At 35.4% G+C, this 24750-nt stretch overlaps 1 protein-coding gene across 1 annotated transcript; it reads left to right on the forward strand.

The window, feature by feature from the left end:
• The first annotated feature begins 12882 nt into the window (after positions 1-12882).
• On the forward strand, positions 12883-23422 carry LOC105054617 (uncharacterized). The gene is made up of 3 exons (XM_010936177.4): positions 12883-13165; positions 14577-14725; positions 23015-23422. Exons 1-3 carry the CDS (start codon positions 12980-12982, stop codon positions 23151-23153), a joined length of 474 nt encoding a protein of 157 aa, XP_010934479.1. The 5' UTR covers positions 12883-12979; the 3' UTR covers positions 23154-23422.
• Positions 23423-24750: the final 1328 nt, after the last annotated feature.

Below are 24750 nucleotides of genomic sequence, written 5' to 3' on the forward strand. Positions count from 1 at the left end.
TAAATGTAATTCAAGAGAAAATTTATGAACCCATTGACATTAGCAATGAAGAAGTCGATTTCGAGTCTAGTTTCTAGCCAATCAATGAATCTGAAGAAATCAATAAAATTCTTATAGATAATAAGAATAGCCAGAGATAAGAGCCTTTCATTGAACCAATCACAAAAATAATTAATCTATCATCCAAATCATCAATAGAGAAGGCAACCAAATTAGAATTAAAATCCCTCCCCAAACACCTTAAATATGCATATCTAGGTCTAGAAGAAACCTTGCCTGTAATTATCGCATCTGACCTAAATTCTAAACAAGAAGAGGAGTTGCTAGAAATTCTGAAAAAGAATCGTGAAGCAATAGGCTGGACCATGGCTGATATAAAGGGAATAAGCCCTTCCATAGTTCAACACAGGATTCACCTAGAGGAAGAAGCCAAACCAACTAGAGATGCTCAGAGAAGATTTAACCCAGCCATGAAGGATGTAGTCAAAAAGAAAATTCTAAAGTTACTTGATAATGGAATCATCTACCCCATCTCTGATAGCTCGTGGGTAAGTCCTATACAAATGGTACCTAAAAAGTCTGAGGTAACAGTGGTCCAGAATGAAGCAAACGAACTTGTTCCAACTAGGATACAAACGAGGTGGAGGGTCTGTATAGACTATAGAAAATTGAATGCTGCAATAAGAAAAGATCACTTTTCATTATCGTTTATTGATCAAATGGTAGAAAAATTAGCCGGACAAGAGTTCTACTATTTTCTCGATGGATATTCCGGCTATAATTAGATCCCTATAGCTCCCGAAGATCAGGAAAAGACTACATTCACTTGTCCATTTGGAACCTTTGCTTATAAGCGTATGCCCTTTGGATTATGTAATGCGCCGGCAATATTTCAGAGATGCATGATCAGTATTTTTTCGGATATGATTGAACGATTTCTGAAAATTTTTATGGATGACTTTTCTGTCTTTGGTCCGACTTCTTCGAATGCTTAGATCATCTGAGATTAGTTCTAGAAAGATGTAAGGAGAAGCACTTAGTTCTTAACTAGGAAAAGTGCCAATTCATGGTTAGAGAAGGGATAGTTCTTGGCCACGTAGTTTCAAAAAAAAGAATTGAAGTGGACAAGGCCAAAGTAGATCTTATTGCAAGTCTTCCACCACCCAAATCTGTCAAAGAAATCCATTCATTTCTTGGACATGCTGGATTTTATAGAAGATTCATTATCAATTTTAGCAAAGTGGCTCGCCCATTAACTAATCTCTTAGCAAAAGAAATCAAATTTGAGTTCACTTATGAATGCCTAGAGTCTTTTGAATTCCTTAAAAAGACACTCATTTCAGCTCCTATCATTCACCCTCCTGTCTGGTCTAAACCTTTTGAACTGATGTGTGATGCGTCTGATCATACTGTGGGTGCAGTTTTAGGTCAAAGAATTAATAAGCTTCCTAGAGTTATTTACTATGCGAGCAAAACCTTGAATGATGCACAGCTTAATTACACTACCACTGAAAAGGAGTTCCTGGCCGTTGTCTTTGCCCTAGAAAAATTTAGGTCTTATTTGGTTGGGTCTCACACTATTGTCTATACTGATCACTCAGTCATTAGATATCTCCTAGCAAAGAAAGACGCCAAGGCACGCTTGATACGATGGATCTTACTCCTTCAAGAATTTGACTCAGAAATCAGAGACAAAAAAGGTACAAAAAATACAATAGTGGATCACTTATCCCGAATCATAGTCGCACCATCTAGTGAATCACCTATCAATGAATTTTTTCCTAATGAACAGCTCATTTCTGTGTCCACTGAACCATGGTATGCCGATATTGTCAACTATTTAGCCGTTGGTAAAGTTCCTTCTCATTGGACTACTCAAGACAGACATAAATTCTTTGCCCAAGTGAAGTATTTCATTTGGGATGATCCATACCTCTTTAAGCGGTGTCCTGATCAAATAATTAGAAGGTGTGTCCCGGACAATTAGGTTAGAAGCATTTTATTATTTTGTCATGACCAAGCATGTGGTGGTCACTTTGCATCCAAGAAAACAGCTGCTAAAGTCCTTCAATGTGAATTTTATTGGCCCAATCTATTTAAGGAAGCATACGAGTACTGTAGAAGTTGTGCTCGATGCCAACAAATGGGATGAATCACCAAGAGAAATATGATGCCTCTCAATCCAATCTTGGTGGTTGAAATTTTTGATGTATGGGGATCGATTTTATGGGCCTATTTCCAAACTCATTTGAAAATGAATATATTTTAGTAGCTGTCGACTATGTCTCGAAGTGGGTAGAAGCTCTTCCCTGTAAATCTACTGATAGCAAAGTGGTTATAAAATTTTTAAAAGAAAATATTCTCTCCCGCTTCGGCATTCCTAAAGCAATTATTAGTGATCGGGGGACACATTTTTGTAACCGACCCTTTGCCACATTAATGAAAAAATATAATGTCACTCACAAGTTGGCCACACCTAATTACCCTCAGACTAGTAGACAAGTAGAAATGTCCAACAAACAGATCAAATAAATCTTGGAGAAAACTGTTAATACCAATAGAAAGGATTGGTCCTTGAAATTAGTTGATGCACTATGGGCATATCGAACCGCCTTCAAGACCAATTTAGGAATGTCTCCCTATAGGATTGTGTTTGGAAAACCTTGTCACTTGCTTGTTGAGCTAGAGCATAAAGCCATGTGGGCTATTAAAAATTTAAATATGGATTTGGACGTAGCTAGAAACCATAGAAAGCTTCAAATTAATGAATTAGAAGAACTTAGAAATGAAGCTTACGAGAATGCTAAGGTATACAAGGAGCGAACCAAAGTATTTCATGATCAGGCAATTATGAGAAAATCATTTACTCCTGAACAAAAAGTTCTTTTGTATAATTCTAGATTACACTTATTTTCTGAAAAGCTTAGGTCTAGATGGACAGGACCTTTCTTAGTTAAAGAAGTCTTCCCACATGGAGCTATAGAAATTAAAAATTCAAGTAATGGTGCTGTGTTTAAAGTTAATGGTCAAAGATTAAAACCATTCTTGGAACTACCCAAAGAATCTATTGACGAAGCCATGGTTCTCTATGAGCCAATTTATCATGATTAAATTGCTTAAAATATTTTGTCTGGCTGAAGATATTAAACTTAGCACTTCTAGGAGGCAACCCAAAATTTTTTTTTCTTTTCAACTAATATCTTTTCTATTGAATAAATAGAGATACCAGTCTTCAGGCTTCGGACTTTCAGACTGACATCGCACCAGATCACCTTCAACAAAGAACACATAATTAGGTGACATCTTTCTTTTTCTTACATTCAGTGTGTTTCTTCCTTCATTAGAAATAATGATATTTAAGTGGGGAGTGAAAAAAAAAATCTTGAGCAAAATAGATTAAATATATATATATATATAATAATAATAAGAGTTAGAAAGTATTTGCTAATGACTGTAACGAGTTAAGAAGTAGATTAGTGGGTAGACTTTTAGTAACTTACTTAGATCACCTAAAGGCTATTAGCACTTCTAATTATACATGCACACTGACAAGGCAAATAGGGCTGGTTGTGAGGCCGACTGAGGACTCAATTATCACTTAAATTTGATAATTGATATACACTCCAATCAAAAAAAAAAAATTTGAATTTGAGGAAAGAGCTACCTGCCTAAAATAAAAACACAGAGTATATGTGGATTGCCCTAAGCTTAGTAACCGGATCTCTGAACCTAAGTCAAGTGTGAAGGTTCACGTCAAACAGTGAAGGGAAGGCCAGGATGCTCAGCAAAAAAAAAAAAAAAGAGAAGAAAAAAAAAAAGGCAGTGTGAAAGCTACCTTAAGTTTATTTAGGGGTGTATAGAAAATTAACCAAAATAAGGTGATAAGAGAAGATACATTTGTCCTTTACAAGCCAGTACTAAAATGCTAAGTTGGTCATCACAAACACAAGTGCTGTAGACCTTTCGATGTATTCTAAGGAAGTTTCTAATTATACTAACTATGAAATTTACTTTTAAAGCTCAATATTTAATTAGTAATACTTGCTAAACTCTTTTATTTTCAATTCTAGATCTATTTTTGTCAAAGATAATCTTAAATTTAAAAAAAAAATATATATTATATATTGCATTGCTAAGGGACTAGCAATAAATAAGTTGGGAGGTGTAATAGGTGTATAAATTTATCCATAGAAGTATTAATTTATGCATCAAATTATCTTTATTCTTTTAAAATTGATACATTTTCGTATATTTTACAGAAAAGAGCTGCACCAACATGAAGAGCTCGATCTACAGGCTTAGAGGGATCAAACGAGACTAAAAATAGAGTTAAAATAGATTTAAATTCAAAGCCGAAAGATAATTCGATCTAATTCGCAAGTTGGTGGTCCACCATGGACCATTTGGTCCATAAGAAAGTTATAAGCCGTGAAATGCTACAGTAATTTTCATATGGCTCAGGCTTTGGCGGGATGTATGGGATTCAAATCAAAATAGGACAGAGGGGTTTGTGAAACAAACAGTTTGGATTCAAATGGGCTTAAGAGGAGACGTTGGGTGAGCTTTGGCACGCGAGCGTGAGATAGAACTTGGACTTGGCATGTACACGGAAGCTAATCTTGATGGCGCGAGAATACAGAAGAAATTCAAATTCAGCAACAGGAGGCGACATACACGGATTTTTTAGATTTGACTTCGTTTGGGTCGCTAACTACAACGAAGAGAGAGATTTTTAAAATTTTAAAATAAAGCAACCACTTCTATATTTTCTATTTAACCAACTGCCTATCCATCCATCCATACTTTTCAAATTAAATCCTAACCATTCATCTATCTTCTCTTTTTAGTCCCACATCAGAAAAATATAAAATCCTCCTCCCTGCCTACATCTATAAATAAAGCCTAATACCTCCATTCATAGTATCTCTCTCCACTCCATAATTCTTGTAGGGGGTTTGTGTGACAGGCAAACATACCCACTTTTAAAATTTTTTAGCCACCTTGTTCTCACTTTCTTTCACCCTTCCAACACACGAGAAGGAGAGTCAGCCAGGGGAAGGTTGATCCCAAGCCAAGAGAAGGAGAGAAGTCTGATTCTGTAAGAGATTTTATTTTCTGTTCAAACTCCAAGCCTTGTTAATGGCTTAGGAGTTGAAAATTTTTGTATCAGAATTTTTTTCAGAAATAAATTAGTTATTTTTTTTCTATTTAATTTTTATAATTTTAATTTCTGCAATAGGATAGTTTAAATTTCTACATCTTTTAATTCTGTAATTTTTAATTTTCGCAAGTTCAATTTCAGTAAGTAGAATTAGTTGTTATTTTATTTTTGACTTCAAATCAACTATGTCTGGCTAAGTAATCCCTCTGGAGTTTGCGATGAAGCTAGATCATGAATAGAAGTCTGCTCTATTCAATTTCTCTTTTCGAGCTTTTAAATTTTTAGAATCCTTCTCTCTTCATCTCTCTCGCCAAGAGACTTGATGGGCTATCGTTGGGTCAGAATCCCTTCATAGTCCATGCTTGATTTGGTGTAAGAGGGGATGATTGATAGAAGGATCATAATTTTCTAAATCATTTCTTCTCTTTCCATGTGAAAATCTTGATGGGTTATAGTTAGATCAGAATCCCTTCATAGCCTATACTTGGATAATACAAGAGAAGTGAAGAAAGGAAGGGTCTCTTAATTAGGATGAGAATAAAATATTTGATGGATCATAGTTGAGTTAAATCTCTTCATGACCCCTGCTTGTTCATATTTTACACCTTGATCAAGGGACATTATAAGAGAAATCATAGGAAGGCTCTCTAATTCATTAGTCTAGTGGATTCAAGAGCCCTAGATCTTTTAGATAATTTACCTTTATAATTAATTAGTTTATTGCTTTGGTAGTTCATAATTCAACAAACAATCTCTTTCCTTTTTCTCTAAAGCTCGCCTGAGCAAGCATTTAAATACAATTCAAAATCCAATTCCTCATGGGATCGACTCGTACTCGTCGGACGTGCTACATTGCACACCGTACGCTTGCGATAAATTTAAGATATATCAGGTACATCCTTCAGAGTTCAGACTTGCAGATCATCAGATTGAGCTGATATCCTAGCGTGTTGCCTCCATTTTATCTCAGTAATTTGCCACCTCAGTCTTTGCTCAAAGGTCGACATCTCAGAATGAGTCAGACCAGATTTTGATCCCTCATATCTCTACTAACTTTCAGATGCTCACAGCTCAGTCCGTACGACTTGCGGAGCTTGAGGGATGTATTCTGAGACTGACGGACAGAGTTCTAAATTTACAGAGGCAAGTATTAGCCTTAGCCCATTTTCAGCCGCATGAGGACATCACAAAGGTCTCCAACTTGTCTGTAGAGGTGGCTAGACTTCAGAGAGTTTTGGAGAGTGGATTTGACTTTTTGAGGAGAGAGATCAGGGACTCTAGTGAGGCTGTCTCTACTCAGTTTGGTATCCTGATGTAGTCTGTGTCGAGAGCTTTGGATCTTCTGGACACCATCAGACTTTTTCTTCTAGCACAGTCCATATCTTTTCCGACTTCAGGACCTTCTCGCCCCTCTACTCGTGTCGGTACTTCTACCCATAGCCGAAGCAGACGTGGTCAAGGTCGTGTTTGTGGATTTGATCCTACATCTTTTCATCGTATCTCTGACTCTTCTGATTCTGATACCTCCAGCCATGATATATATTAGATCTAGAATAGTTAGTCTTTTATGTCTAGAATCTATCTTATGGTCTTTGTATTTGTTAGCTGATTGACTTTTGGATAGTTGTTATCCATAACTTTTGTATTTTGAGTTGACTCATATGTATTGGGACACCTATGTATTCCATCACATTTTGCATATATATATTTATATGCTTTGAATTTTAATGAATGTTTATGATTGGGATTAATTGAATTATTTTAATTATAAGATATAAAAAATAACTCATATTTGTATTATAAAATATTATGAATAGCAATATCTTCTATATGAGCAAATTGATATGTCCTTTATGATTGCTATAATAAGGAAGAGTAGAGAAATAAACAATCAAAGAGGGGGAGTAAAAAAATAAAATATGGTATCAAAAAGGAGGAGTAGAGAAAATATATCCTTTATGTTATCTTTTTTTTTCTCTCTTCAAAATTTCTTAAGATCTTAATTGATGCTGTCAAAAAGGGAGAGTAGAGAATCAAAAATCGAGATCAAGCAATAAGCAATAGAGAAATAGAATCGATAGCAATAAGTAAAATTATCAAAGCAAATATGTCAAAGAATCAAAATTGTCAGTAATTTTTAATTTAATTTTTCAAGCAAATGATCTTATAAGCAAATTTCAAATTGATCTTCAAACTACTCATGATGTATTTTATTCAAATAACTGGCTATGATGTTCAAGTGATGCATCTTCATAAATTTAAAATTCATGTTCAATGCTTTATATATGTTAAACTCTGCTTTTGCTCAAGTATTTTGTCATCATCAAAAAGGAGAAGATTGTTACTCCTTGAATTGATTTTGATGATTACAAAGTATTTGAGGGGGTTACTAATAATTTTGACTTGAAAAAAAATTTATTATTTTTCAGAGGCAAAATCATAATTTCACCAAGTCCTAACTCGAAAGCCTCAAGAGCAAGAACAGAAGATTTGTGATCTATTGGAGGTAATTTTAAAATTTTTGAATGTGTAGTTTGAAAGAAAATTATGTTTATAAAATTGAGTCGACCCCATGAGTCGCTCATATCAAAAGGGGCTGAACGGCACGTTGATTTTTTGACTGGCACATCCAATTGAGTCGACTCCATGAGTCGATCCCTATGCATGAGTCGACCCTATGAGTCGACCTCTGTTGCTGTGTAGGCCAAAATTATAAAACAGTCATTTTCTATTCTATGTCACAGAAGTCGACTCATCTGTTCTGTGCCACAGAAGTCGACCCCATGAGTCGACTCATGTGCATGAGTCGACCCTATGAGTCGACCCCTATGACGAAAAAACTCAACAACGGCTAGTTTTCAGCTCGTTTTGGCTGCATTTAATGCTTATTTAATGATCTCCAATGGCTCTAAATTTATTCAGATTACTCTCCACCATTATTTGAAGTTATAAAAAAGGTACTTAAAGGAGGGAATAAAGAAAGTTCTTCAAGCATTCATTTCAGCCCTAAGCAAAGAGCCCTCTTGAAGTTAAAGAAACTTTCATTTCAAGTTCATCAATCCCTCAAGAGCTCATTCAAGTTTTCAACCACCTTGAAAAAAATCAAAAAAGCTTCCTTCTTATTGTGTAAAGTGTATTTAAAATTTTATTTGCTCATTAAAGGAGCTAAATTTGTATTTTCGTGTGATTAACTCACATACTCTGTTATGTCTTAATTTTTAATTTTAGAAGGATTCATAAACTTGGAAAGATTGGTCCGAATCTTGAATCAGATTGTATTGAGTTGGTTTGTATCTGAAAAATAAGTGTTCTAGCTTGGGATAGCTAGAGTCGGAGGTACCGACGTTGTATTCTTGTTGAATATGGTTTAGTGGATTTGAATTCCCAAGTAGGAGCTTGGGGAGTGGATGTAGGTACAAACACCGAACCACTATAAATCTTGTTTGTTTGTGTTGTGCTTACTTGCTCTCTTTCTAAATTTCTTTATCTATTTGCATTCTTGCATCTAATTTCTATACCTTGCTTAAATCTCTCTCTACATATATCCTGCTCATTGTTATTTAATCCTCATAGTTCTAAATTAATGTTAAATTTTTAAAAAAAAATTCAATTCACCCCCCCTCTTAGGTTGCATAGCTGGACAATATCTTCTTTATTTTTCTTCCTTAGGTCTTCTCCCATCTTTAGCATACCACCACCGATCGGATTCCATCGAGAATTGCCGAAAAACTGGTTTGGAAGACCACCCCTATTTTGAACTTTTTTTTTCCTTCCATTTTAGATTTTTTCGACGTGGGTGGTCATCACTGACCATCAGTCTGGGTTCCCTGGGTTACGATGCAGCTGCCCCTGCTGCCATCGGCCACTGGCCGACCGGACCCCTCAGTCCGAGAAACAAGAAGAGACCTCACGGTCCTCTGTTCCGCCAAGAAAAACCCACAGGAAGAAGAAGAAGAAAGAAAAGAAAAAAAAAAGAGTCTCTCTCTTCTCCCTCTCCCTTCAGTTGAAAACCCTATTTTCTCTCTCTAAAGGTGTCTCATTTTGATTTTGTGGATCTTAGAAAAATCTCCTAATAGTCTTTTGAGATTCTAAGAAAGGGAATTTTGACCATCGACCATCAAATTGCCGGCTTAAGAAGATTTAGTATTTTATTTTGAAATAATTAGGATTTAGATTAATAAAATAATAATTTTGGATATTAGGTTTTGAAAGAAAAATTTTTGAAATTATGTGAATTTGTTGGAGCACGTGTAAGATAAGTAATGATTCATCTTCTTTAGATCTTTTATTTATATAATATTATTTTGAATATGGATTAAACTTATTAATTGATTTATACATGATTTACTCATCTCATGAAAATATGTTTTGATTGAAAATTGATATGAAATTATCGTAATTATTTACTGATTTGAAATCATATGTGCATATTTTGATTTGAATATGAATATGTGTTATTCTGTAAAAGAAAATTTGATGTAAATCAGTTTTGAATTTTCAGTCTAGCTATGTTCTGAATCCTGTCAATTGGAGGTTATGTATTGGCACTCTGAGCTCATGATTCTATTTTCGGCTCTGTCACAGGATATAAGTGTGGTATTTTGGCCCTGCCACAAGATATAAGTGTGATATTTCAGTCCGACTATAGGATATAAGTGTGGTATTCCGGCTCGACCATAGGATATAAGTATGGTATTTCGATCCAACCACAGGGTATAAATATGGTCATGGTTAAAGACTGATGAGTTAAGTGAAAATTATTTTGAATCAAATTTTGAATATGATCGATTTCGAAATTAGATAAATGATTATATATATGAATGTTTGAAAGATACTACTACTATCGAGTGCCACGTTCCTATCCATAGCAGGGCTATTTTTAATGCCATATCCTTGCCCATGGTGAGCTATCCACAATGTCATGTTTCTACCTATGGTGGGCTATTTTTAGTGCCATATTTCTATCTATTACGAACTATTATCAATGTCATATTTGTGCCTCTGACAAGACTATTCATAATTTAACATGGTTAGTTCAAACACTCCTTAATCATTAATTTTTTAATCTCAATTATACCAAAAAAATTTTATAAATATTATATTTTGTTCAAAATTTTTAGTAGCTAGCTCACAATTTGAACTATCCGAAAAGCCATCAATAGAGGTATATAATACAAAAAGTATAAATAGTCATACCAACAATCACATATCCTTCAAAATTAGTAATGAAAAACCAAAACCATATAATGCATAAATAAATATATATATTGATATTTATGTTCAAAAATCTTTATCTCTATCAATTTTAACTCAAACACAGTAATTGACAAAATTTTCGATCTACAATCTTGAAAATAAAGTATTCTGCTTGTCACCTTCTTGTGCACATAGTTGCATCTTTACATAATCAATGTCAAATATAAAAATCATATGTGATTATGGATGGAAAAAATATGAAAAAACACCTAAATATCATAAGTCTAAGACTCCTCATAGGGTCAACCAATTGATTTGGGTTACCTAAATACTTGGACCCTCTATTGGTCTCTAAGATTTTTAGAGAGAGAAATCTATGAAGAGAGAGAAAATTACAGAGCGAGAAATTAGAGAAAAATATATATAGCAAAACAAAGTGAGAAGATAAGAGGAAGAAGGAAGAGAGAGAAACTCTCTTTTTTTTATTTTTTATTTTTTCTTTCTCTTTTTTTCTTCTTCATGGAAACAAGAGAGGAGAAAAGGGATCAAGGCCAGCCATCCCCATGGTGGTGACCCCATGACGTCGATGGCAGTGGCTCCAGCTTGCGGCAATCCAAGCATGGGCATGTTTGGCAACGGTGGCCTGCTTGACGGAAAGAAAATAGAAGAAAGAAAATAAGGTAGGCTCCGTCCACCCAAAATCTAGCAAATTCCTTATCAAATTCCAGGTGATATGCAAGCCTTGGGATCAGGGAAGGGAAGGGAAAAGCCATCAAAGGTCCTTACCTCATCACTAGTGAGAATTGGTGGTGGTTTGCCAAGGAATGGCTGAGGGCAACCAAGAGAAATTCTATGGATTTTGCCGACGTTTGATCGGAGATTGGGAGTGAGCTAAGGGGAAGAGGGTGCTTCTTTTATAGATTTAATTTAGGGCTTCAGCGACCCCTAGAATCCTTCTTCTTACCAAACTTAGGAGAGAAGGTTGACTCCCATCAGGAGTCCTTTTCTGATTTTTTTTATTTATGCTTTGAGATTTATGCAGGAAAATTTTTTAAAAAATATGGGTCCTTACAAGGATGGAGGACAAAAAAACATGAAGGAGAGAACATGGATGAGGTGTCACTCAATTTTTAAGACGTAGCTAACAAAAGTAGAATCTTATATCTTACTAGTCTTGGTCAACAATAGTCGAAATATATAATTGTTAAGACTTTAGGATCACACATCCAAATTATCTTGTCACAAGATATATAAAATACATAACTTACCTACTCTCATCCTTTAATTAGTTTAAATTTCTGGCTTCTAATTGACAATTCAAATGAGATTTCATAATTTTTCTTCAAAGAATCTTATTTACAAAGGTAACTTCTTGCTTTCATTTTTCCATATAATGATTAAGGTAATCTTATAGCATCAATCCACTTTTTGCAGCGGAACTACTTCTCAAGCAAGACCTTGCCTATAATTTTGTCATATAATTGTTGATTTATTTTCTACAACTTGAACTTTCTACGATTATAACTTATTCTTAAGCAATTAAAATTCTCAGAGATCATGAATTCAATGATAGAGGATACTCCAATCTAATAGTAGGATTCAGTTATTAGGAAATTATATTAGTTGTTACAAATGAATGCTACAACTTGTTCATAATTTATTCAACAAATGATCATGAGTTACAAACTACTAATTCTATTAGTTGTTGCTGCGGTGGTATTATTATCTTAATTTGCTTATTATTATTGCCTCATCAAATATATATATATATATATATATATATATATATATATATATATATATATATATATATATATATATATATATATATATATATATTTTTTTTTTTTTTTTTTTTTTTTTTTTTTTTTTTCTAGCAAAAGAAATTTACGGTCATTATTTTCTATACTTTATCATATTCAAGTTCTGCCAAACTTTTCGTAAACTTGTTGTTTTGTTTTCTTATTTTGTATTTCCAGAGTCTAAAGCCATGTTCTAAGAGTGGTTTACCTAATGGATCCATAAGAGAACTTTGACCAGTAATTAACACCTCTACAACAACATACATGATCAATTAACTATACGGGTCAGTGTCCCACAAATATGAAATGACCCTTCCATCCATCCATCTGCGCATTTGTGTTACCAACAAACTAACATTTGATGTTTCCTTCGTAGTCTAACTTAAAATTCAATTTAAAAGAGAGAAATTCTGTTTTTCGGCATAGATAATAAAAAATCGACACTAAAATGAAATGATCAAAATCAAATACTAAAAACTTCTAGAAGGTAGGCCATCCGAGTGAGTAAAACGTAGGGTAGGACGGTTAGGCCACCAGCAAGTGGCTCTGGGTACCGAGTCCGCACGCTGCTTACAGTGCTTCCAACGGCGTCTGCTAGACGGCCCGAAGAACGCCTCTTCGTCTGGACATTGGTCAACCAGATTCCATTCAGACCGCAAACTGGATTTTTGACTTTAAACCAAAAGTTAAAAGTCAACCTTTTGACCGTCCTCTTTCTCCCGATCTCCGCGCTTTCCTCTTCTCTTCTCTTTCTCAGGAGTTATATAGAAGCGAGGTTGGAGCTTTTTGGATAGAGAGAGCTAGAGAGAGAAGAGGGGGAATGGCGAAGCTCTACGTGCAGGCGGTGCCGCCGGCGGATCTGAACAAGAACACGGAGTGGTTCATGTATCCGGGGGTGTGGACCACTTACATCCTTATCCTCTTCTTCTCCTGGCTCCTCGTACTCTCTGTCTTCGGTTGTACCCCTGGAATGGCGTGGACCGTTGTCAACCTCTTCCATTTCGCTGTATGTCCTCTCACAATTGCTTCTTATATCTCCTTTTTGCTTGTTTTTGATATTTGACCTTTAAAGGAGCTTATTTTGAATGATGTTGATCAGTTATTGGCCCTTTTCTGATGTGATTTTGTTGGAAATATAGTTTTTTTTTTTTTTTTTTGGTGTTTGGAATAATTTTTTGGATTGGAAATTGGGAGTGATGGAGGGAGTAAGGGCGGAGGAGGACGTTGATGGCTTTAATTATTACTTTTGAGCTGTTTGATTGCATAAAAAGGATTTTTTTAATGTAATATTACTGGGTAAGCATGGAATTTTCAAGGTGGGTAACTGATTGATGATTAGTCCAAAAGTTTAACCTTTGGGGATATGGAGAAGTAAAACAAAAGTAGGCGGTATAATTCGGACATGGTTCTGTGAAATTGACTTCGTACAGTGTCTTTGATTGATTTGGTCATCTGGGATTTGGAATTGGGGTAGGGATACCTTGGAGGACTTCGTTTACTTTAATTGTTCTCTTTTATCCATCTGCCTGACAGGTAACTCACTTTTTAACTACTTTACCAGTTTGAACAAATTTCATGTCCTCTGTTGCTGTTAACTTATAACTGAACCTAGACCCATCAAGGTTAGTTAGCTCCAAACCTTTGCATTGTATACTATGACCCTTCAGTACTGTTGATGGGTCATGGGGTTCTTCATATGATTAATCTTAATTTTGTCAAACATATGATCATGTGGACACATGTGATTTGGGAATTTCATTCTCTCTTGAAGACATTTAAGACTCCATCTTTCATGGGCTGGAAATATAACTGAGACCGATACCAGGAGCTTAATGCAGGAATTTCTGTGCTTTGGCTTGAAGATATCTTCCACAATGTGGTTTTTGAGTGTTGAAAATATGAACTGACAAGAATATTATAGGAAGTTAGGAAGAAAACCTCCTTTATGTATGGATTGGCATGCAGTTGCATCAGTTACCAGCGCTGCCAAGCATGTAACACAAAACAAATTGACTATTAAATGCATTCTTTGATGTTCTTTTGTCATTTCTATGTACATCCAAGTTACGTACTAAAATATTTTGAAGACATTAGATTTCAATTACAGTAAGGATATTTACATAGCTTTGAGTATATTTGAAAGTGCACGTTACTGTTAATATGTCTGGCTTGATTATAGATGACACAGAAAATGCTGGATATTCTTTTATAATTCAGCATCACTGCTTAACTGATTATTTACAACACAGTCATACTTCAAAATTTCTAGCTTCATGCTGTTACTATGATGATGTTATTACATTATTCGATGTCATAGTGCATATTAAATCTTCATGTTTAACTTTCAGTTGTATCATGTTTTCTCCAAAATATATTTTTCATATTTTAATTGGTTTCTTGACTTAAATGTGTCTTAGGTTACTTATCTCTTCTTCCACTGGAAGAAGGGAACTCCTTTTGCTGAAGACCAGGGTATGTACAATTCTTTGACTTGGTGGGAGCAGATGGACAATGGCAAGCAACTGACACGTAACAGAAAATTTTTGACTGTTGTACCTGTGGTCCTGTAAGTATCCTTTTGCCGTTCTTGGCCTCCATTTAACATTATAATTTCTCATGTATCAGAAAATTTAGTTGGAACCAGTCACTAGAAGGCTATTGTGGTTATTACTGGTTAGACAACCTATTATTAATATTACTGGAGCTGGATTCTAAATGGACAAAAACTGCACTAACATAGACCCTGCATATATCATATTCTGTAATATCATCAGACATTCATCTCATTACCATTCAATCAAGTAACATCAAGTACATGCTAATAATTACATATGTTTTACCAATTACTTAATTCCATGTGTTGATTTTCTTGTATAGTGTGCATGCATGAGAGGCTATTTTTGTTTCTTTTCTTTCTTATATTACTTGTGTTTTTCCTAGGATTATATTTGGTCTTCTATAATGTCCAACTATTTGGACTTTATAGATTTGATAATTATTTGAAAAGGTGCCATTTTAATTATTTGGATATATTTGAGTTTAGAATTCCATGAATAATGTTGGCTTGGCAAGTTTTGCTTAAATAAATATTTGGACTCTTTTATGGACTAGCTTTAAAAAAATCGATTGAATGAACAATTTCTCCTAGATATAATATGTGCGATGGGAAAAGGCCTGTTTTTGCTAATGAGAGGGGGGAAGGGTTGTTTTTGTGGAGAAGTAAAAAAGAAAATGCTATCATATTCTTTCTAGATTGTTATGATCCATGTTCGCTGAATCAGTATCAAGGGTTGTACTGGCCCACAATCGGATCGATACAGTATAGGTTCGTGCTATGCCATTCTGAGATATACCGAAACAAAGGGGGGAGAGGGATAAGAGGAGAGAGAGAGAGGGTGGTAGAGGGAGAAGAGAAAGATTCATACTGGCCTTCGACAATGCTCGGTGGTCAAAATCATTGCTTGGAGAGTGTGGATCTAGTGGTGGAGGAGGTGGTGTCTGATGGAGAAGGACTGGAGAGTGTAGATCTAGCAGCAAAGGAGGCTTGGGGAGTATGGATCTAGCGGTGGAGGAGGCCATGGCCAATGGAGAAGGTCTAGGGAGTGCAGACTTGGTAGTGGAGATGGCCGTGGACAATGAAAACAAGAAGAGGGAGGGTGGGAGAAGGAGAGGGAGGAAGAGGGACAGGGGGGAGAGGAAGACAGAGAGAGGGGGAGAGAGAGAAAGAGAGAGAGAGAGAGCTGAGAGAGTGGCCTAGGAGCTTCAAGCAATCGACCCTCCTATCCAGTGATGGGGACTGAGAGAGGGGGAAAGAGGGGGGAGGAGTGCTAGCAATTAGTGTACCTGGGATGATTGTTGGTTGGTGAGGGCGAGATAAGCGCATGGCAACGAGCAAATGGGAGAGACAAGCACGAGCAAATGAAACCTAAACCACTCTATCTCGAATTAATAAGCTGAACAGTGCCAGTAGCCGACTAATCTAATTTTGTATTCCTTGAACCGGCTATTTTGGCATAATTTGGCAAGTCATAGTTATGATACTTTCTTACAATATTTATTGTTTCTATCATATAAAAAATCATGCTAACATACAATAGTATCTTTTATTATTTCCCTTGTGCGAAATCAACTCACACTTATGCAGATTTTTCAATCCACCTCTTTAAACAAAATCAACTTGCTGCAGCAAAAATAAAAAGAAAAAAAAAATGTACTAGGCAAAAAAGCATGCATTCTTCTTTTTACAAGCTTAAGCACATGTATATATTCCTCTAATTACCCTAATAATCGGTGCCTTGTTATTGCTTCATTAAAAGACTTGGTTCATTGATTTATTGCAGGAGCAAAGATACTAAGCTCCATACTTGTAAGCCACTAAAAGAGTTGCATGCCACACATGTTTAAACTTTCAAGATACATAAGTTATAATAATAAGTTTGTTTTTACTCATTCTAGGCTTTTATGCTAATGGTCTTTTATGCCTACCAAAGAAATGGCCTTTTACAAATAGAAGGATCAATGTACGCCATCTCGATACCAGACCCCATATCGGTACCATCCTATTATAGTGTTGGTATGCTTAGTATGGAGGCTGGTTTGGCACATATGTTTGTCAGTACATCCCTTATACCACATATTGGTTTGGTACTAATATGGTACGGTAGGGTCAGTACACCTCAATGCTGACTAATATGGCAAATCTTGAGAAGAATTTTTGGTGATGATTTTTTTCATCTTTCATAGTCTCTGTATAGATCATGCAACTTTGCACACAGGCATTGGCATGGAATCATAGATCCACCTCTCGGGATGTCCAAAACCCTTAGATGGATTTGAGCATCCCTAAAAGGTCACTAGTATATTTCCATGCCATACTAGATAGCAATTGATTGTATTTCTAGATTAAATAGTTTGTTATGTCTAGAATCTTTCATATTTGGCTGGAAATAGGATGTTGGGAAACAGTTATAAAAACATTCAATAGGAGGAAACAAGAGGGTTTACAGCTTCTCTATTTTAAACATCTCAGAATTATATACACACACACACATATATGCATGCATATGGATGACTTGGTTATACTCGAGCAAATCTCTACTCAAATCCAATCATGTCTAGACCGAATGATGAAGTTCCACATTGATGATTTGAGCTATTGGATGTAATCTACTACTCCAACTACTTGCACACCAAAAATCATATGCTATGGAGACTCCTAGCCTATGCATCAAGTGATCAAAATATTAGATTGTCTAAATAAAATTAAATTATACGCATTTTTTGATCACTTGATGCATAGGCTAGGAGTCTCCAAATGATATGATTTTTGGTATGTAAGAAATTTAAAGTAGTAGATCATATGCAACAGCTCGGATTATCGGTGTGGTACTCCAGTTGTTCAATATAGACCTGATCAGTTCTAAGTGGAAGATCCACATGAGTTTAGCCAAGTTACTATCCAGATGTATCTAACTAATAGATGGTTTCAAATTTTTCAGAAATACTTCTCCTAACTTCTAAGAAATATTTAGATAATTTGTTATATTAATTTAAAGTTCAGGCCTCTCAAAAAAATTCCTCCAAAAAATATAGAATGTAGAGCCTTAGGAAGCTAAAAAAAAAGATAAGAATATAAGTACCTATGGAAATGGCCAAAGGGGATGACCAGCAACAGGGTAACGGTGGCCATAGTTTAAAAATGAGTTCACAAAACAACTCATGACTTGTAGGTATTATTGACTAATTAGGAACCCTGGCTAAGACAACCTTGAAGATGCATAGACATTTAACCCTCAAGGTGTGCTGCTGAAACCAGCTGGCTGTGCCATATCCATGTAGAAAAGCTGTTAAACATTTCTAAACTGTTCTTCATGTATATTAATGGAGATGGATGCAATTTGTTTTCTTGAATTTTTTTGGAGTTACCAAGTGCTATTCAGCATATTCTTAAACAATGATGGTCTGTTTTGTTACATTATGAACAAACTGCGACTGCAATAATTTTGATCAACAAGAAATAAAACAATACCGCCTTAGATGTTGAGTCCTTCTAAGTAATATGAACTGGAGATTTTTGAAGGCATTTAAAAGTTGGTTGGTCAAGGTGATATGAGGCTCATCATCAAAGGCCTTTTCTCCCATCTTATGCAAAGAAAAGATGATTTGTAGCCAAAATTATGTTGATCAGGGAAACATATACCATGCACCCTTACATTTCGTGTCATGATACTTTAGACAGATTCTGCTAGACTTCTACATGATGAGTTTTATGGGTTGATCTTGATGCATTGTTAGGTAGCCAGGGGGTCAAATTGGAAACCAAATACAGGATAAAGAATATTCATCCTAGAACAATTGTCTAATTTTTTTGGAGATTATAACTTAATACAGAGTCTACATTCATCAGCTCTGGATTCTATGAATTAAATGAAGGATCTAAATGTTTTAGAAGTTGGGGGTTGATATAGATTTGTTAAACAAAAAGTTGTTCTCGCAAGTGGATCTCAATGATGTTCTGTTTTAAGCTAATGCTTTTCATAGGAAAATAATTTATTTAATTAGATTAAAAAAATGTGTTGCTCTTGTTGCAGGCATCGTTTGATTATATAACATAACTTAATGTATTAAAATATGCTTTAGGAGTGGTAATGCGTGACTTACTAAGAGGCAAGTTAAAAATGTCATTTGGGTATTATTCTGTTGGAATTTCTCTTCAGATTTAAGTTTGCCTTATAAATGAAATTAGGAATTGGCTGGTTAATTTTTTCTTGAGGGATGAGGGGTCTAGGATTTGATTGGTGAAAAGCTAAAATTAATGAAAAAGGACCTTTGGATTTGCTAGAGTTCATTAGGAGATTAATATTTGATTTATGCATCAAGTTTGAAAGAATTTCAACATTAAAGTAGCAGTAGAAACCACAGAGGGTGAAGTAGGGTTTTTTAGTTGAGGGTCTTGGAAGATATTTTATGAAGTTTATGGAGTCAGAACTCTAGCTTATAAAACAGTTAATGTTGGACAAGAAATAATCTTAAAGTTAAAAAACTTGTTTAAGAATGCAAAGAGGTGACGCCTAATGGCGCTGTGCTAACCTGAGTCTAAGCAGAGGAGGTACAATGTGCAGTCCACATACCTCTGCTGAGAATTCATACAATGAGAAAGGAGAAACAACTCCTGTTTTTAAACTAGGAAGGGATGAAGATGGTGAAAAAACAATGAACAAAATCTGTGCAGATCCTAATAGGGATTAATTCTCTTCATATTCACTTAATTGGAGATCATGCATCATCTTCTTTATGAGTTTTGATCATCTTCATTTCATGACTGACTGGAGGTTCAGTCACTAGTGAGGATCTCGACTCCTTTTTTATACAATTCTTGATTGGGCATAATTCTTGATTGGAGATGCTTCTACATCTGCTAGAATCTCATCCTTAGCAACAGATTTTTCATTTACAAATCTTTAAGTTGAGATGATTTTTTATAAGGTTGCTAGCCTTTCCCTTGCAATGATTTTCCATCTATATGACTTCCTGAGAAAGGATCATAGTAATTGGAAAAAAATAAAAAGGATCATAGTAAGGCCTTTTTGGGGACTACAAACCCAAAAATAAAGCCAAAGGGAACTCAAACTAGAATCCTGTCATTGGATAACCTTCCTGTAGCAAGATCTGTAATCTCCATCCAGTAGGCTAGCATGTATGGTAGCCATTTATCTATTTTTTATTTGTTTTTTAATTAACAATACTTTTCTGTAGGTCTTTCTTTTCTCTTATTTGAGTTACTTGCCATATTGGTCATTGTTGATATGCATGTGCTATATAAGGATGATCTATAGCATATTGATGGATATTTAATCTAATCTTTTAGCTTAACTGAGAATGAGAAAAGACTAATTAAAGTGCCACAAATCACTTCCATGTTGTTGTAATACACAGTGATGCACTGGCTGACATATTCTTTTGGTGTCATTAGTGGGAATTGCATTTAACAATGGTATTATAATCTGTGTTGTGGACAATGGAGGTATATGAAGAAGTCCTGATAAAGCCATTAATTTTCCACTAGAAGAATCAGGTTGAGGACTATTGATTCAACATAATTATCCTGCTAGATGAGCTTGTAGATTATCCTTAACCTAATTTTACATAATCATGCATATTTTACATAATCATTCTTCTAAATCAGAATGTGATATTTTTATGACCTAATTCAAGTGAATCAAGCTAGCATGTTCTCACTAGAGTTCCTCTTGATGGTTTGTTAGAACATAATCTCTTTTCTTAGATGAATGCATGGGTGAGTCTATTGTTGGAGAATTGTCCCAATGCATGGAGCTATTGTTTGGAATGTTTACTAATACCCAATAATACAGCTCCATCTGATGTCACACCACGCAAGAGAAGAATCTCAAGATCGAGGTTTCTAGTAAAATTCTTTTTTCAATTCTGTCAAAGCTAGACATAAATAGGTATTTATAAGTTTCAAAAAAACATTCATTCTATGATTCTTGTGTGAGATCTTTTGGATAACTTAGAGCTCTTAGCTTGAATTTCCAACAAATTAAGAACACAATCACCTCAAGCTGACATTCTAAAAACACTATGTTACCATGCATAAGCCTAGAGTTGGACATGGCAAATTATATACGTTGACTTAAGATCATACCAATTCAAATGACAAGCTTACCTCTCTAAAAAATCTGAGAAATAGACACTATTGACTAGCTAACTATATATCTAGGCCCTTTTTGACTAGACATACAATAGGCACAATATAGGGATGCATTGAATCAACAGGAGTTACTTGTTGTATATTGGCTTGAAATATATTTCTACCCTAGATTCCAAAACTTCATCCATTATGTGAGGACTTGTGTAGGCATGTGTTTAATCCCACATTAGTTATTCACTGGGAAGATCTTGGATACTTATAAAAGGCCAAAGAATTCAAATAATATCTTTTAGCTATTTTTTTTTGGGTGAGGTCCTAGATTGTTACAAATGGTATCAAAGCCAACCCAAACCATAACCTATGTGAACTAGGGGACATTGTAGCATGGGTTAATTGGGGCTAATTACGAGCCGATCATGATGTTTATGAATAGATTTGCATGGATTTGGACCCTTAGCCTAGTAAGGATGCCAGAATTAAATTGGGAGAGTATATGAAGACCTATGCAGGCATGTGTTTAATCCATATTGGTTATTCACTGGAAAGATCTTGGATATTTGTATAAGACCAAAGAACTCAAATAATATCTTTTAGCTAGTCTTTTTGGATAAGGTCCTAGGTTTTTATATATTGCCTAGATTTTAACTTGGTTTTCAAATGCTTTATAGTGTTAAAACCATCATGATAAAAAGGCTACCTCCTTTAATTATGTCATAAACTTTGAGATGGGCAACTAAAAAAGTGGCCTTAGAGATGTACTTATCAAGAGTCAACGTCCCCAAAGTATATTTTGTTAATAATATATTGCTTTTAAGGTGTGATCACTTTCACATGTCCAATATTGTTGCTTTTGACTTCTGTTATTTGTGCTACTTTCTATTTTTTTAACGATTTATTTAGCATTTTTACTAGAAACGCCAATTTAGCATTATATTTGTGCATGTATTATGACTTCAAGGAGTTAATGAATTTTTGGTATTTAACAACTTATTCACTTATAAGGTGTGACTCATTAGATATAACGTCCTAGGATCTCACTCAAAAAGACTAGTCTGAAAGTGTTATAGGATTTCCTGACCTATATAGATACCCAAGATCTACCCGGTGTGTAAGTGATGTATGATAGCACACGCATGCATGGGTCCTCACAAACTCCCGTTGTTTGAATCATAGCATCCTCACTAGGCCAAGGGTCCTAATCCAATCAAATTCAATAACAAACATTATGATCAGTCTTTGGTCAGCCCTAAATGGGCCCATGTTGCAGTGTCTCCTAATCTACATGAGTCATGATTGGGTCTGCTCTAATACAATTTGTAGTGACTCATGATCTCATTCAACAAGACTAGTTGGAAAATATTATTTACATTCCTTGGCCTTGTATAAGTATCATCTATCTAGTATATAACCGATGTGAGACTAAATATATGCCTATATAGGTCCTTACATTAGCTTTTAGATGAGTGTTGCTTCCCAGCATTACTCTCTCATCCACCAAGAGCAACAATCCCTTGTGGTAGGTGGGGACTGGTGCGATACACGAGGATCATGTTGGTGATACTAGGCCCTATGAACCTTCACACCAATCACCATCCCAAGGACTAGAGTGGGGAATAGAGTGGTATGGTGAAGTATTTTTCCTTTTAGATTTGCACATCTCATGCTCCACTTAAAATTGAATACTAACTTGATGGCAATTACTTCAACGTACATAAACATTTTAAGAAGAGGTCAACTCCATTACCAAATATTTAATGAGAAATGTGATAGTCCAATGCTTATACCTATTTGCTTAACAATATAGTATATGTCTGCTGGTGAATAATGTTAGGTATGCATGATTGTGGTGACTAGCCAGATCCCTTCATCTCTGATGGAATCCATAATTAATTAGTTATTGTTGTCATCAGGTGAATCTTACTTGAAGGTCTAGTGTTTGCATTTTGTTTGTTAGATCTTAAAGAACTTGCTTCCTCCATAAAGTTTCTTTATTTTTGTTTCCTTTCTTGGTAATTGGCAGTCATTTTACTTCATGCAGACCAAATCATGGACATACAACAAGTCCATAACTACCATTATCCAGATATTTTAGAAGTTTGTCATCAAATTTATTTCAAAGTCCAGTATATTTTACTTATATTTTCTTGTTATACAGTACTTGATTTCTCCTCCCTATCTATGCAGGTACTTGCTAGCCTCCCACACAACTGATTACCAAAATCCAATGCTTTTCCTCAATACACTTGCAGTAATGGTGCTGGTAGTTGCCAAATTCCCAAACATGCACAAAGTCCGCATCTTTGGAATCAATGCAGATCATTGAGCAGCATTGCACATGAAAGATATCTTACCTGATATCTCTTTTGGTTGATAAAACGATCCTTGTACGATATATTGTCAGACAGCATCCAGTTCTGCATCATCATAGTAAGTCTCAGTAGATGTTCTTGTTATCCCTGTACAAAATTGTCAGAAAATAAGAAATTGTATTTGTGCTACTCTTAATATTTTTAAGCTATTTGTAGACTCTATGTTATGTTTCATCCATCTGATTACGGCAATCAGTGAAATCTTCCTCTTCTTTGTAGGCAACTTTCTTTGATCCCCTTGGATGATTCTATTTGTTGTCGTCTCACAATGATAGGATGTTGCTTTTCCTCAGCCACAAAAATATTTGTGATTGTTGAATGATGTTAAACATTTAAACCAGAGCATCTGATAGAACTTCTGGACATCTGCATCAGAAGCCAACTAGTTTGTTTCTGACAGATCAATATCTCTTAGAATGTTTTATAGAGTCAGGGCTTCTTCTGTCATTGGTTCTTGTTAGATGCATGCAGGTTTGCCAGGCAATGTTCCATCTGCTTTGGTGGTTGTCGAGTGATTGGATGGCCAACTGCTATAAATGATAGAGCCAGTACCTAAAACATTTGACATAGTCTAGCTACATAAGATGCATTTTAAGGCTTACAAGGCAGGATGCATCCTTGCAAAGCAAAAGCCAGATTATAAAATAGGTTCAAAGGTCAATGTGTTATCCAATCTGATACTTTTAGATGACCCTTTTGTGACTGAGCGAAGATTTGAAGCAAAAATAGAATGTACCAATAATAATGATGGATATAGACTACAATCATTTACTATGATCAAGTTATGAGGCATATTCCAACATGAGTCTTAAGAAGGTTCTCCGTGTGAGTTGCACTCATATTTGAAGTGTAACTGCTGCATGGTGGACAAACCAGGGCCAATCTCAACTTACCAAATGGATTGTGATAGAAGAAGGGATGACAAAGCCGAGGTAAGATGTCATAACCCATGTGGCACTCTTGTTAATTAGCCGATGTGGGACTATGACATATGGGAGCCACCCTCTAGACTGTTACTGCTGTCTATGGCCTAGATTCAAGTTAACAAGTTAACAAGACTTGGTCCGAGGCCTTTTATTTCCGTCCAGATGCCCTCAAGGTTCAGAGATTGTTATTGAACTAATTTTCATCATCAACTTCTTCTAGCAGAGAAATCAGCTTAGCACGGTTCCAGGGTTTGACTTCAAAGTCATCAATTCCAGCATCTCTTTCTTGTCCTAGGTTAAACTGGTTATTACCATCAAGAATAAATAAATAAACTGGCAAGCAAGAGAATCAGTATGCTAATCTATTCATCTATATCATAATGCTTGCAACCATCAATGGTGCTAGGTTTGATTAATACAAGATCTAGCTCCAAGTCCCAACAAATAAAGCCCATGTCCAGCTCATTACCCATGGACCATGTTGCCACTCAGGATCAGTCTGACTTGGGCTAATGAGTTGGATGGTGAGATGGAAAACTGAATAAGATGGCCAAGGGAACAAGGACACTAGTAACTGGAGATCTTGAACCAGCTGTGTGATGGTTGAATATTCGCTCCAATGCCT

Source organism: Elaeis guineensis, chromosome 12 (assembly GCF_000442705.2).
Source record: "Elaeis guineensis isolate ETL-2024a chromosome 12, EG11, whole genome shotgun sequence".
NCBI classification, from domain to species: Eukaryota; Viridiplantae; Streptophyta; class Magnoliopsida; order Arecales; family Arecaceae; genus Elaeis; species Elaeis guineensis.

Coding starts and splice junctions, on each gene's coding strand:
- LOC105054617 (XM_010936177.4), top strand. CDS start 12,980: ATGGCGAAGCTCTACGTGCAGGCGGTGCCGCCGGCGGATCTGAACAAG. Junction 13,166..14,576: donor TCAACCTCTTCCATTTCGCT/GTATGTCCTCTC, acceptor AATGTGTCTTAG/GTTACTTATCTCTTCTTCCA. Junction 14,726..23,014: donor ACTGTTGTACCTGTGGTCCT/GTAAGTATCCTT, acceptor CTATCTATGCAG/GTACTTGCTAGCCTCCCACA.